The sequence below is a fragment of the Odontesthes bonariensis genome, chromosome 15 (genome assembly GCF_027942865.1).
Source record: "Odontesthes bonariensis isolate fOdoBon6 chromosome 15, fOdoBon6.hap1, whole genome shotgun sequence".
In the NCBI taxonomy this organism is placed as follows: Eukaryota; Metazoa; Chordata; class Actinopteri; order Atheriniformes; family Atherinopsidae; genus Odontesthes; species Odontesthes bonariensis.
In genome coordinates, this window is record NC_134520.1 from 35,294,592 (window position 1) to 35,310,754 (window position 16,163).

General features: G+C 38.5%; 1 protein-coding gene across 1 annotated transcript; it reads right to left on the reverse strand.

The window, feature by feature from the left end:
* LOC142399949 (antiviral innate immune response effector IFIT1-like) lies at positions 1-10,148 on the reverse strand. The gene is made up of 2 exons (XM_075484508.1): positions 9,932-10,148; positions 1-1,685 (listed from the first exon to the last, which is right to left on the reverse strand). The coding sequence occupies exons 1-2, from the start codon at positions 9,937-9,939 to the stop codon at positions 383-385; spliced, it is 1,311 nt and encodes a 436-aa protein (XP_075340623.1). The 5' UTR covers positions 9,940-10,148; the 3' UTR covers positions 1-382.
* Between the last annotated feature and the right edge of the window lie 6,015 nt (positions 10,149-16,163).

Below are 16,163 nucleotides of genomic sequence, written 5' to 3' on the forward strand. Positions count from 1 at the left end.
TTAAGTTTTGCACATTTTATTCACATAAAATGTTTGAATACATAAAACTCTTGTACAGTCACCAGAAAAAGATATTTTTCATGAACATATTTGTTCAGTAGTGTTATTACAGCTTAAAAGCAGCATTTTATGCTCTAACTAGTTGCATCTGTTCTGTTTATAAAAGCAGAGACTGAGTTTTGTGTCACACTGCAAACATTACAGTCTTCTTTCTAAAACTATCACATATCAGACACCACAGATTTAAGAAATGGTATTATTTTAAAAAAAATTTTTTTGTGAGCATGAGATTAAATTTTCTCTCCTCCATCTTGAGCTCAGCTGTTAACACACAGATGTGAAAAGCTTTCTCTTCAGATTTGGAGCCCGTGTCTTTAAGAACTCACTCAGACTCAGAATCTTGCAGATTTGCCAGAAACTCCTGGATTTCTCTGCACATTCTGTCCCTGCCTCGCTCTGCGATCTTCTGCAGCGTTTTGATGCTGTTCTGCCTGTAGAAGCCCTGGTGAGGTATCTCTGCTGCCTTCATGTTATACCGAATCGACTTCTGTCTGTCTTTTCGATCATAGAACAAGTATCTTGCGTAGCCGTTGTAGATCAGCTGTTTTTCTGGAGGGTCCAGATCTGCCTCCAGCAGCTCCTTGTATATCTGATCGGCTTTCGTCAGGCCCCGAGCTGACTTTGCATGTATTGCTGCCAGGTCGATCTTCTTGGATAATGAAGCTTGAGGGTAAAGAGAGATCACCTCCTCAGTCAAACCGATGGCTCTGTCAAGCATTCTTTGATTTGGGCGGCCGTCTCTGGAAGAAGTGATTTTCCATTTGTAGCAGAGTGCAGCACACCTCTTCAGGTAGGGCTCATCTGGATGCTTCTTCAGCGCCTCCTCTACCACATCAATGGCATCATCATAGAGCTTGAGTTCTCTGTACAGCCTCACCAGTGGTTTCATGCCGCTGTAGCTGCTGACAGGATTGATTAAAATCTTTTTTGCCAACTCGTGTGCCTCATCTTCAAGTTGCTCTCCTCTCCTGACACGTTGGTGCAGGTCACGAGCAGCGAGGTAAAAGTTCTCTGGATCCTCCTCTCTGGCCATTCTGATCTCCTCCAAGACGTCCTCCAGGTCTGTGTCACTGTGCTTATGAACACTCATCAACCCCACCACCCGGCTGGTCTGCCACTGCACCATGTCTGGCTTCATCCTGATGGCTCTCTGGAAGTAATCTGCTGCCAGCAGCTGCTTGTCTTTGTCAAACTTCATCAGAGTCCAGGCCTTCTCTGCTAAGATCTCTGGGTGGAGCTCATCCTGTAGTGGAGATGGGTATTTCTTTATCAGGGCTTCCACCTTTGACAGGTAATCTTGACTTTTATCCTCTTCGCCCAGATGATGGTGCAGCCATGCCAGGTTCCCGTAGTTCACCACCAACCAGGGACCCTCCTCTGTGTTTCTCAGCTGGTGTAAGGCCTCCGTGGCCCTGCTGAAGAGACGTCGGGCCTCTTCAAAGGAGCCCAACTTGTATTGGATGAACCCCTGCAGGTTGTAAATGTGACCCAGCCAGCAGTTTCCTTCCTCTGTGCCGATGTCCTCCAGCTTACCCTTTAGACGGAGAATTTTGTTCTTTTTGGGGTCCAGCCCCCAGGTGAAGTGACACTCCAGGGCTTCCAGTTTGGACTGACTCTGAGCAGCACTGATGGAAAAGCATTTAAAAAGATGTATTAATGACCAGAGAGATGACACAATCTGCTCAGAGAAATAGATGATTACAATAATCACATTGTGAACCCTTACAGTCAAAAACAAAACAAAAAAGTTCCTCAGGACCAAAGTGTGGTGTGACAAGTGGTCAGAACCTTTCGCCCTTTCAGGGTCCTTTTGTAATACACACAAAGATGCCTTCAGTCACATCGCTTGGCCCTATTTTCTCTCCCTTCGTATCACTGCCTGCTGTGCAGACCGAGCAGTAAACACCGTAACAGGCGCGGCTATCGGCAGGTGGCTCGACGCATTGATATCAAGGGAGGCAAAAATAGGGCCAAGATTGTGAGGTCTGACTTTTTCTAGATGGACGATTTTGTGATGCAAATGTATTACTCTTTTGAACGCATATTGTTTTGAGAAGCAAAACGCTTTATTTTTTAAGCCCCAGCCAACTAGCCGGACTACCTTCGTGGACGCCTAAACGAGGCTGGAACTCTGCTCACAGGACGCAGCAGGGGGTAAGAAGATGTTCATAAAGGATGTTGCTGATATAGGATGTCATACAGCTTCATGTCAAAAGAGACAAACTATCCCTTTAAGGCTGATTTATGGTCGCCTATGGAGAGCTATGGAGAGCCCTCTCCTTCGACGGAGACGCTCTCCGTCCTATCTATCCGTTGAGGAGACGGAGACTCGCGGAGACCGCAAGGGTTGTGATTGGTCGGCTAACAACATCATTTCCGTAATCACTTTTCCGGTTTAGCTCCTTCCTCTCAGAACAACAACAACTGCCATTTCTGAAGGAGTTTACTGTGTGCCGGTCAACATTTGGTCAAAATTATTTGCATTTCAACATCAACAAGCTCCAACTCCAACAACAGTCTTTCTCTCTCGGTCGCCATCGTTCACTGTGAGGAGTGGAACGGAGCCGGAAGGTGAACAACCAATCAACCACTTTCACTATAGACGTCGCCAGATTGGGTCGTCTAACGTAGCGCCGCCTACTGATTGGGAGGTGAATTGCCTTGGCATTAATAGCTAGTGTGTGCCTTAATCCGTGGGTAATCCCCCCTTCAATGCATTAAAGGTTGGCCGTTGGCATCAAGACATCACCATGAGCGAATGATTTACGTACTCTGACGACACCCTGCCCGCTCCGAAAGCGTATCCACAATTCCAGTTTAAGCTCATCGACTTATTCCTGCCAGGGCTGAGCGACTAGTCCTTCACAATTTCTACCCTATACAACACAGCACGACTGGCTTCCTTCACAGCCACCTGCTTCACAACACATCACACAAGCTGCTGTTCGCCCAATTTTGTCTTAATTCAAACACTCAGCACTTCTATGCTCAACAGTTTTCTTTAAAGTGATGGTTCGGAGTAGATTCACCCTAGGGTCATTTGAACCGTGACATCCAGCCAAGTAGCCCACCCGAAGTTTTTTCGATCCTGGCTGAACATCAGCTGAGATACTGAGTTATCCCGAATAGCTTAGCACAAGCGCTGATGGACCCTGGAAGTATCTCCAAAATTACCACACTAAAATCACATGCCATGACACAAAACTTTTACAGTAGTACAAATATGGTCTGTACTCACAAAACGATGCATTTGGAAGTTTGAAAATAGTCCAGGAGTTTATTATTATCAACACAAGCCTGATAGCTTCTCTGCTGCTAAAGCTGCGTCGACGTCACTTCTGGGAGCTTCAAAGTAAGATGAGGGTTGATCTACTACTGTAGACAACAAAGTAAGGCTGCTCAATTTCTCCATTGATAAAATAAATTCACAACTCTACAACATAAAAATTCATAAAAAATCATGTAGAATATAGCATATACTTTGTTGTCTACAGTAGTAGATCAACCCTCATCTTACATTTAAGCTCCCAGATCAAGGAAGTGACGTCGACGCAGCTTTAGCAGCAGAGAAGCTATTAGGCAACTTCACTGGCTCCCAGTCAAAGCACGCGTCACCTATAAAATCCTTCTCTTCACCTACAAATCTCTCCACTCACTCGCACCTGAGTACATCTCTGATCTCCTCCACCCCTACTCCCAGTCGCGGCTTCTGCGCTCCTCAGACAAGGACCTACTTTCCGTTCCTCGCACCAGACTAAAAACATATGGAGATAGGGCCTTCTGTTCAACTGCCCCTACTAGGGATGGGAATCTGACAATGTTTAAATCCAGGCTGAAAACAGTTCTGTTTAGCTGTGCATATGACACCTGAAAGTATTTTATCTGCACTCTTCACTTTTAAATTAATTAATTAATTATTATTTTTTATGGGTTTTTAAAAAAAATTTTTTTTTAAATTTTTATTATTATTTTATTTATTTATTTATTTATTTATTTATTTTATTTTATTTTTTACATTTTTAATGATTTTATTTCCTTCTTGTGATTTTATGTAGCTGTGAAGCACTTTGAATTGCCTTGTGTATGAATTGTGCTCTATAAATAAAATTGCCTTGCCTTCTTCAGCTTAACGCCACACCGGCTCGCGGTCCGGTTGAAACCACGCTCTGCCATTTTTGCGGCAATCGGCTGGAAAACTTTTTGGTTTGGCACAGCGCCATCGAGCTCCCGCTGCACAGCCTCCTCGCCGACAACGGAGAGCAGAGCCTGGAACCGGTCCTGGGTGCTGGGTACCCCAAGCAAAAGGGTTACACAGACATGGGAACCATGGGTTCCATGGTAACGGGTTCCATGGTAACAGGTACCATGGGACCGGTACGCTTTCCTGGTAGTGGAAACACTGAAATAAGCGAATTGTTCCAACCCGACCCGTACCGGACTGCATAGTGGAAACGAGGCTTTTGATACACTGTGAAATGGACTGAATTAGTTGAGAATTGACAAGAGTGCTCGGTTAAAAAAAAAAAAAAGAGGATTTATCTTTAGACAAGTTTGTCTGTTCTGAATCTGAAAGACAGGCTGCTATTGAAAATAAGAATTTTTGTTCTTAATTGCTTGCCTGGTTAAATAAAGGTAAATCATGAAAGTGTTTATAAAAGTGATTCTATGTTTTGTATTTGAAATGACATTTGAGAAAGCACTTACTTGAGTTGTTTGTTACTCATAAATTATTACTTAAGTTTAGTGATGCTCCGATCGATCGGCTGCCGATCATGATCGGCCGATAATTCCCAAAAATAGCCTGATCGGCGATCGGAAAAATATGCGATCAAAAAACCGATCACGTGACGTAAATTACTAGCGACCACTTTCTCATGTGGTACGTGACGTGTGTACAGAACCGAACAGGCAAAACCTCTACAGTGCATCTCGACAACATGACCTCTCCTGTCTGGAATTTCTTCAAAGTGTGTCAGAAAGATGTGAAACTTGCTGCGGTCACGCCATCTGCGCTTCGGAGAGGCACGGTCGCGCTAGCTACACTTGAAAATCGAGTGCCCGTTTACATCACGTCGTACGGTAAAGCGTGTGAGCAGATTTATGGTGCAGAGTGCACCCCGTAAACTCAGAAATCTATATCGAAGTTGATTTTTCATTTGTTGGAATACATACACCTGTCATTACTTGGTTGTTTTTTTAATACATTCTTTTTAATGATTAAAACAAAATGATAGAACAAAATTATTGAAGCATATTCAGAATCAAACTCATTTCTGCATAGTCAGATTTGAAAACTTAACTTAGAACCAAATCAAAATTTTCTCTGCAAACTCCACCAGATTCTTGTTCTACATGTCCCCAGCTACCTCTGGTGGTTTAATTTCTATAAATGGTGCACTCTCTGCTAGATGAAAGGCATGGAAATGTCCGATTCCTTCCGTGATCGGCAATCGGGCAGATCATGATTTTAGTGATCGGTCCAAAAAATGCTGATCGGAGCATCACTACTTTAGTTACTTTAGTTACAGAGCACTTCCTGGGCTTTTCAATGATATGACATGTGTTTGGATTGGAGTCTTGACAGAATTCTCTTCCTGGTTCTTCCAAATGGCTGCGATCACAACGAGCTTTGTGAGTTTAATATTCAGTTTGATTCTAGTAAATTAATTTATAAGGAAAAGTTTAGATGAGTTTTCAGAGGAGTGTAATTCTTTTTTCACCAAAAAAATATCTTGTTTACGTGTGTCCTCCATAGAAGACATCAGGATGTGCTAACTTTTAATTTCACCTGTTTTACACAATAAAATAGTGTAAAATATCTGCATCTCAAAGAGGAAGAACTGCTTCACGGAGTACCACAATCCAAAACCAACCCAGAACTAACACACCTGATTCAACTACTACACTAATCAGCTAGCTCTTGATTTGTTAAATAAGGTGATGGGAACGACTGGCTTAAAGGATGTGACCATTTTTACTTACCTTTGTGCCAAAATAACGTACCTTTGTTACGTTAGCCTATGGAGCCCTGAGATATATATTGGATTTTGCCTAATTATTGACATGTACTTGAATATACTTGAATAGCACTTTGAGATTTTATTGTAAATATAAAGTGCCTTATAAATAAAAATTATTATTATTATTATTATTATTATTATTATTATTATATGTAATGCCCCCATTGTCTGTCATTATTATTTTTATTATTATTATTGTTTATTTTTTTATTTTTCTCAATTTTCTCATCACTGTATGGACACTTTAATTCTTACTAGCATTACTACTATCATTATTACTGTTTTTCCCTTTATTTATTTATTTAATTTATTGCATTGTTCATTTATTTAACTTTGCTATCTATGCTTATATGTGTTTTGTTTTTTTCCCTTTACGGCAGTATATGGGTGTTGTGGGTGGGTGGGTTCTGTTTGTTAAAAAGAAAACAAATCCAATTCAAGATATTGTATTTAAATGAATCTTACTTTGTGCTTTCTTGAATAAAAAATATACTTAAAAAAAAGGATGTGGCCATTTTACTTACCTTTGTGCCAAAGTAACGTACCTTTGTTACGTTACTTTGTTACGTTACTTTGTTACGTTACTTTGTTACGTTATTTTGTTACGTTACTTTGTTACGTTACTTTACTACGTTACTTTGTTACGTTATTTTGTTACGTTATTTTGTTACGTTACTTTGTTACGTTACTTTGTTACGTTACTTTGTTACGTTACTTTGTTACGTTACTTTACTACGTTACTTTGTTACGTTACGTTACTTTACTACGTTACTTTGTTACGTTACTTTGTTACGTTACTTTGTTACGTTACTTTGTTACGTTACTTTGTTACGTTATTTTGTTACGTTATTTTGTTACGTTACTTTGTTACGTTACTTTATTACGTTACTTTGTTACGTTATTTTGTTACGTTACTTTGTTACGTTATTTTGTTACGTTATTTTGTTACGTTACTTTGTTACGTTACTTTGTTACGTTACTTTGTTACGTTACTTTGTTACGTTACTTTACTACGTTACTTTGTTACGTTATTTTGTTACGTTACTTTGTTACGTTATTTTGTTACGTTACTTTGTTACGTTATTTTGTTATGTTACTTTACTACGTTACTTTGTTACGTTACGTTACTTTGTTACGTTACTTTGTTACGTTACTTTGTTACGTTACTTTGTTACGTTACTTTGTTATGTTACTTTGTTACGTTATTTTGTTACGTTACTTTGTTACGTTACTTTGTTACGTTACTTTACTACGTTACTTTGTTACGTTATTTTGTTACGTTATTTTGTTACGTTATTTTGTTACGTTACTTTGTTACGTTACTTTGTTACGTTACTTTGTTACGTTACTTTGTTACGTTATTTTGTTACGTTACTTTGTTACGTTACTTTACTACATTACTTTGTTACGTTATTTTGTTACGTTATTTTGTTACGTTACTTTGTTACATTACTTTGTTACGTTACTTTGTTACGTTACTTTACTACGTTACTTTGTGACGTTACTTTGTTACGTTACTTTGTTACGTTACTTTGTTACGTTACTTTGTTACGTTACTTTGTTACGTCCCTTTGTTACGTCCCTTTGTTACGTACCTTTGTTACGTACCTTTGTTACGTTACTTTACGTTACGTTACTTTACTACGTTACGTTACTTTGTTACGTTACTTTACTACGTTACTTTGTTACGTTACTTTGTTACGCTACGTTACTTTGTTACGTTACTTTGTTACGTTACTTTGTTACGTTACTTTACTACGTTACTTTGTTACGTTACTTTGTTACGTTACTTTGTTACGTTACTTTCTTACGTTACTTTGTTACGTTATTTTGTTGCGTTACTTTGTTACGTTACTTTGTTACGTTACTTTGTTACGTTACTTTGTTACGTTACTTTACTACGTTACTTTGGCTGAGTATCACCTCTCTCTCAGGAATATTCCTTGCACCAAAAACTAAGGTTCAAAAGACTTCAGTTGCAAATGTACAACTCTAAATGTGTTTATATGTTCATATTTGCAATAACGGAGTCCCGATGTCCTCTCCAAAGGAAATACTGTAAAAAAAAATAAAAACATGTTTTGACATTTTTTTTTATTGTCGTAATGTTTTTTTCACCCCAAAGACTTATGTGGTGTAAAAAAAAAAAAGAAAACCAAAAACTTTTTTTTTTCTCTGGGTCTCAGGAGGAATATTGTTGTTTACGGACCAAGTGGATGTAACAGATAACTTTGAGTTCAAGTTTAAAAACGTCTTTGTCTTTACGTCAGTATGAGCACTAACTGGATGTGAGGCTGTGGAATGCTAGTTCTGATGATGCTGAAAATAAAAGCAACATACATACCACAGATGTGAACTTCAATTAAATGAAAAGAAGTAAAAAAAAAAAGCTTCCAAAAACTTGTCCCATTTTTCCCCTGAAAACCTTTAGTTTTTTCTAGGAGCTATTTTGTAAAGTTAGTTTTTGTTTTTTGGTTCTAGTTGGAAAATTTTATTTGCTAATTATGAGTAACTTTATTTGATTAATTTCAGTGCTTTATTTAGATTAGATTTTTTTTGCTAATATTCCTTGTTAGTTATTTGTTTAGAATATTTTTGGTAATTGGGTCACACTGGGCACCTGGAGTCCCAGCATGCACCTGGGTGGGCCATCGGCAGCAGGTTTTCTTTGTTCTTTTCTTTGTTTTATTGTTTGGAAATAAATAATCAGAAAACGCAAGAATTCATTTTCTTTTGCCTGCGTTAAACCACATCCCCCATGATGCATCAGTGGTCTTTTGATTTTGTTTGGTTTAAGTTTAATTTGTTTTTTTATGGACAAATGGCCAGATCTCGCAAAAATAAAAAAAATAAAAAAATCCCTCCATGTCCCTTTAGGGGCTCCGTACAATACAGTTTTGTTTCACCCTATGAGCCCCAAGAGGCTGAAATCAAACTGAAGCTAATTTTCCTCGTCTTTTGTTCTGTAATACTCTTCCCTACCAGGAGATGGAGCCACAACAACAACAGTCCAAACTAAAGCCAGCTGCAGCAATGATTACAGAACTGCTGCACTCATGACTCTGATGAATGATGCATGTTTCCATCAGTCTGTCCAGTCATCAGCATGGAAACAGCTGGTGGTCAGAGCCAGCTCCCCTGCTGAGTGTTACAAGAACAAACACTGAGAATAATGAGCCTATTTTTTTTATCAGACTTAAAACAGAGTAAGTAACATGTAATTAGCTGATATAAAATATTTTCCAATCTAAAAACAAACTAATCTAAAATAGTTGTAAGAAAACTTTAAAAAGACGTTTGCATCAGCTCTTTCTGTGACAACGCTCTGAATCTGATGAAGGCGAGGCCATTTTATTTATAGAGCACAATTCGTACACACAAGGTTGTTCAAAGTGCTTTACAGCTACATAAAATCCCAAGAAGGCAAGAAAATAATAATAAAAATAATAATAATAACAACAATAATAATAATAAAAAAATAATAATGATAATAATAAAATAATAATAATAAAAAACATTAAAAATAATCATTAAATAATTAATTTAAAAGTGAAGAGTGCAGATAAAATACTTTCAGGTGTGATATGCACAGCTAAATAGAACTGTTTTCAGCCTGGATTTAAACATTGAATGTAGTTTTGAGGTGAAATATTTATCAGACGATGCTTTAAAGATTCCAACTACTAAACTTTTTCTTTTCATAAGAAACACCGAACAGACGGACGATGTGAGGATATGGCAGGACAGATTTAACTCTGAACAGGAGGGAATAAACAAGCATGCATACTCCATAAAATGAGTAAAGAAAGAGGTTAATAAGGTTATTAATTACGCTGATTACAGGTACTCACCTCATCATTCAGCTTCTTTTGGAAATAGGAATCTGTGTGAATTGTTTGTCGCTTTTAGAGCTGTTCTTGCATAAAACCAGGAGCCTCTGCAGCGTCTCAGATCATCTGCGGATCATCTGCGGATCTCAGCTCAGTTTCTGAGGCTTTTATGGGCGGCGCGTTGTCGCGCGAAGTCTCAGGAGACGCGTCTCGCGACTTATCTGTGCGATTTTACAGCCTGAACGGACCAAAGTCCAATGAGAAGACGCTAATCTGAGACAGAAAGTTGCGACACATCTGGATCCGGTTCGCGCGGCCGAGGAGGTGACGTCACTCGTGTTGCAGCCGAGGGTAACTTTGGGTTTCCCAGGAATGGAAACTTACGCCCTTTAAAAGGAACAGAAACTGATTCATACAGTTGTTTAAGCTGCAAAGAATTCATATTTAAAACAAAACGAGTACAGTTTCATTGAGTTTGAGTTTATTTATTTAAAGGCAGGGCAATTTTATTTATAGAGCACAATTCGTACACATGGAAATTCAAAGTGCTTCACAGCTACATAAAATCACAAGAAGGCAATAAAATCATTAAAAAATAAAAATAAATAAAAAATAAATAATAATGATAATAATAAAAATTTTAAAAAATTTAAAAAATAAAAACCCATTAAAAATAATCATTAATTAATTAATTTAAAAGTGAAGAGTGCAGATAAAATACGTTCAGGTGTGATATGCACAGCTAAATAGAACTGTTTTCAGCCTGGATTTAAACATTGTCAGAGTTGAGGCAGGGACAATACATATTAATGAACATATACATGTAAATATGCAAGATTAAAGCCAACGGCTTATTTCCATCTTTAGTCCCTTCGGCAGATTGATGTCAACAACACAGGATGGTAAAATCAATAAAACAACAGTAACAACAGTTAGAATAGTTAGCCTTCATGGCCAGTGTGAAAAGAGGGAATAATTACAGAGAGAGAAAACACAATAGGACAGAAAATAAAACAGAAAAGCAAGAACAATGAAGAGTTTAGTGGATCATAAAACACATATACATGTTTAGGCAGGATTGTGGCAGCAGTGCTGTTCCTCCAGCAGCCGAGCTTTAAGATGTCCGGTGAAAGAGCTCATGTTTTTTTAGTATCTGACAATTATCTTACGTTCTTAGTTTTTTATCTAGTACTATCAGAGCTGGTTTATAAACTATTTCAATCGGTTTTAGTGTCGTTTTACAGGCCGATGCCCAACTTGTGACACAATAGGACATGTGTGACATGATCATAGTGTCAAAGTACAATTTTGCTGATCAAGAGTTAGATTGTTTCTGATAAACCTGAAGTTGGACAAGCTGTACTTAATTTTAATCTGTTCATTAAAGTGTCAGAAACATTATTTAACGGCGGGGTCAGCCAAAGTGAGAAGCTTTGAGGTGTGTTTTATTATCCTGCTGCAGGAAGAATCCTTTTATAGAGATGCAGAAGAAGGAGCGGACATCATACAACCTCACATTGATATAACTTATACTGCATACAGCATGTCTTAAACATCTCACAGTTGGATATTTTCCCAGGAGAGCACTTTGCTTACTTGAGGTTCCCAGAGTTTCTAAAAGCAGAATGGGAGGCAGAGCCTTCAGTTATGTTGTGTAATAAACAAAAAGTAATTAGTTAACATGATCTTAAAGAATCATAACGCTCCATTTTCCTCTTTTTTACAATAAAATCAGTTCATTTTTATCAGCTGGATACACTAAAAGAAGTCAGGAACGGTCACAGTCACGCTTCATAAATACCTTAAAGGGGAACTCCGGGGCATTTGAAGCGCGTTTCCATTGCTAGAGGTTGTCCAATACTGATAGTATGACACAGAGGTGCAAATCTGCGCTCCCTGTGTGGAGATCGCTCTGTTCGCGCAGCCTGTCATGCGAGGCTAATACGTGGTGGCTGAGGGGCAAGTGCTAACCCTTCCACGTAAAACAACAACTTGCACACTGCAGAAACGTCACACCACTTTATAAACCATCCGACAATAAAGTCACAAGCCTTACCATCAAAACCATATGCATGGTTCTCACATTACTGGCATGGGGACGTTACAAAACAACTTTATAAACAGCATAGAACTCACCGGCTGGTGAGTTACATGCTATACATGCCCAGTAATATTGTTGTAATATTTTAAATACTTGAGCGCAGTTTTTCTAGAGGATATAATTGTTTTGTATATGGGATTATCGTCCATCGACTCTTTTGGGCTTTCACATGCGCGAGCCTACAACCAGCCGGTGAGTTCTATGCTGTTTACAAAGTTGTTTTGTAACGTCCCCATGCCAGTAATGTGAGAACCATGCATATGGTTTTGATGGTAAGGCTTGTGACTTTATTGTCGGATGGTTTATAAAGTGGTGTGACGTTTCTGCTGTGTGCAAGTTGTTGTTTTACGTGGAAGGGTTAGCAGTTGCCCCTTAGCCACCACGTATTTGGCTAGCATGACAGGCTACGCGAACAGCGCGATCTCCACACAGGGAGCGCAGATTTGCACCTGTCTGTGTCCTACTATCAGTATTTGACAACCTCTAGCAATGGGACTGCGCTTCAAATGCCCCGGAGTTCCCCTTTAAATGATTTTAATGCATTAAAGCGATACTCCGGAATTTTCGACATTGGACCTCATTTCCGAGTCAACCAGAGTGTAAGAAATGTGTACAGATGTTTTTTTAGTTTTTTTTTTTAATTCCATGCAGCCCTTGTGAAACCACTGGTCGCTGTTGCTAAGCTAGCGCAAGTGATCCACTTTTGGTAGCCTGCCACAAGAAAACAGTCTTGCCCAATTCAATAAACACTCAAAGCACATCAATTATTATGTCAGGCAGTGGATGTAAAGGTTTGTGGTGATAGAGAGATTTAGGGAGTAAAACCAACCTTACAATTATATGTTATCACCCGCAGCCATTCGTGCTTCCTGGTTTGAAAGTTTGGCAGCCGCGGACTAATATCTAGCACCAATCTTACCGGCTCTCGCTGCCAATAGTTTGTTTTGTGAAGAATGATGCTGTCACAACTACTTGAGCATACAAAAACTTGATCAAAGAATGGCAATGTTCGGAGAACCCGGTGCTTTTGATGACGAGGACGAGCCATTTAATTTTTCCAATGAAGCACACCTGTACGAGCCGGAATATACTGAGGAAGAGTTGAGAGAGATGGAACGAGAGAGCGCGTCTGTAGAGACAGCCGCTGCTAGAATAACCGGGGATTGGTGGTGTCGGTGCCGAAATTGCAAAGCAATGGAGACGGAGGAAGAATGCTTTTGCTGCCGAGAGTGGGACTTAGTTATCCCACAGATGGAAGAGCTGGAGCTTGATACATCGTTCCATAGTCTAGATTTGTCTGGCCATAGCACATCTCGAGATGCAGGGGCGGAACCACCATAGACATTGAGGGGGACACGTCCCCCCCAATGTTGGGAAAGTACCAATCTGTCCCCTCCAATATTTTGTCTAGTATGTGACATATAAAAGTCCTCCTTCTTTCCTAGATCAGTCCCTCGCTGTTCCAGATTTACTTTCAATGTGGGAAACGAGAACGAATCAACCAAACAATCAAGGGAAAAAACATTGCGAGCCCCTTCCCCCGTTGTGAACTTGGTTTAGCCCAGAATGTCAAGTTGCGGATTCGTTTGAACGAATTCGTTGGCTATCCCGGTTGTCACTCCAAGCACCACAGTTCCCACAGCTGCCACGCCCGCCCATCTAAATCTACTGCTCTATACAGTATATATTTCATGGGTTTAGGATTTGTGCAGGTCACCCTAAAATGCACTAGAATGCAGGAAATTGCATCTAAGAAATAAAAAATCTTCTGGGGGAGGACCCCCAGATCCCCCGCTGGAATATGGTCTACAGTTCTAATTTGGACCCCCCCAATATCTACACTATGGTTTCGCCCATGTGTGCATAACGGAGCACCAGGACTTCTTACCACATCTCAACCGCGGAGTGCTAGCAACATTCTTCTCAGTCGATAAGATAAACTGGAAAAAATGACCCAGACCTGCTGGACCCAATGGCCAGTTGTCATTGCGGTAAGTTACCAAAACAAAATTTGGTTGAGATTTGTTATCTATTGGTTGAATGAAAAAACGTACCGTGTAAGCTATAATAACTAATAGTCCACAGTGTAACTATTATAATGTGCACTTATAACAATGTGACCCGGATACGCAGCGTCTCCATCGGAGTTTGTACGTCTAATCCTGCAGCTAGGAGCCAGAGTTTTGTTCTTTCCGGATCTTTTATTGGAAAATAATGGAAACTTTTCGGAACCCATCTATGGGCTCTATTGTTGCAATTAGCAAAGGCACACTGGTTTACCATGTTGCCACGTTGTTGGTTTATAATCCGCTCGCAGCAAACTCGCTCGATCCAAACGCAGCAGAACTAGCAGCTGAGTTAGTTACATCACAACTGCCGAGAGTAAGGTACAATTCCGCTGACCTCTATAAACTAGTCCCTCATATGATAAAAATCCATGTAATGCAAGGTCAGTTTTATTTCAAACATTACTCTATCACCACAAACCTTTACATCCACTGCCTGACATAACAATTGATGTGCTTTGAGTGTTTATTGAATTGGGCAAAACTGTTTTCTTGTGGCAGGCTACCAAAAGTGGATCACTTGCGCTAGCTTAGCAACAGCGACCAGTGGTTTCACAAGGGCTGCATGGAATTTAAAAAAAAACAAAACAAAACATCTGTACACATTTCTTACACTCTGGTTGACTCGGAAATGAGGTCCAATGTCGAAAATTCCGGAGTATCGCTTTAATGCAGTTATGTAATCGCACAGGTGTGCCACTTTTATTGACCATCCTGAACAGGCTTATGAGCAAAGCTGCAGTTCGTTTGTGAAAATGTAAAATTGAATCTGTTTTACTGTCACATCTGCCTTAATCCCGCAGCCATACATTTACCCACATTTATGTTCAATTATTTAGTCGCATTATTTCACAAATAACAAAAAAAACGAGCTCAACGTAATTGCATTTGTTCGCCGAATTAACCAATGAACGTTTCTCTTCACTTTGTATGTTTGAAAGAGGGAAAACCATCTTTAGATGGTTGAAGGATGAGAGGAAACGTTAAAAACGTGATGGTTGTTAAGCTCCTTCTGAAGCGTCCCCCGTCCCATTTCCCACCGTGTATCTCCTGTTCCACAGAATCACAAAAAGTCATGACAACATTGTGTTTTCCTCAGGAAATGCGCCTTCTTTTTATTTATTTTTTATTAAATCATGTACAAAATACATGGCTTACATCATCTTATAGATAGATAGATAAATTCTTTATTCATCCCAATTTGGGAAATTATTGTGTTGCAACAACATACAGTATAAAATATATGTAAACAATTAAAGGAAAAACAAGCAAATAGAATAAAAATAGAGAATAAACCTCAGCTACAAACAGATCTACAGTATGAAGATTAGGGTAAATAATAATAATAACAGTAATAATAATAAACATCAGTAAACTAAATAAAAACAGATTTTTACATTTAACAATAAAGGTAAAAATAAATGTAACTGAGCAGACTGAACCAATAAGAAATATAGGGTATATTGGTATATTATATAGGGTCTTATTTACATTTTAAAGGAGCAGGTGCATATGAAGAATGCATAATAAAATAGATAAAGACAACATAATGTTTGCTAGGGCTTTTGTCGCAAATCGTGTTTTTCAAACAAAAATAAAAGTTTCATAGCATTTTTACTTATTTATAATATTAAGGGCTTTGGTAAAGGAAAGAAAATCTTTATGAAATACAAAAAATCTGGGTTTTACATTCATTTATTTACATTTATGTATGAAATATCTTCCGAAAAAAAAAAACTAAAAATAAATTAATAATAATAATAATAATAATAATAATAATAAAAATAGAAAAAAATAACAAAAATAAATAATAATAATAATAATAATAATGAATAAATAAATAATAAATAAAAAGTTTCATAGCATTTTTACTTTTTATAATATTAAGGGCGTTGGTAAAGGAAAAAAACTGGGTTTTACATTCATATATTTACATTTATGTATGAAATATCTTCCGAATAATAATATGTTACCAGAAAGTCCCATTCACTGTTAAGGAAATGCCATAACAGCCGGCTACGTTAGAATCTGCGCACTTTGCGTAAAAGGAACGTACGTCAGAACGTTTCCTGAATGTTGCGGCAGT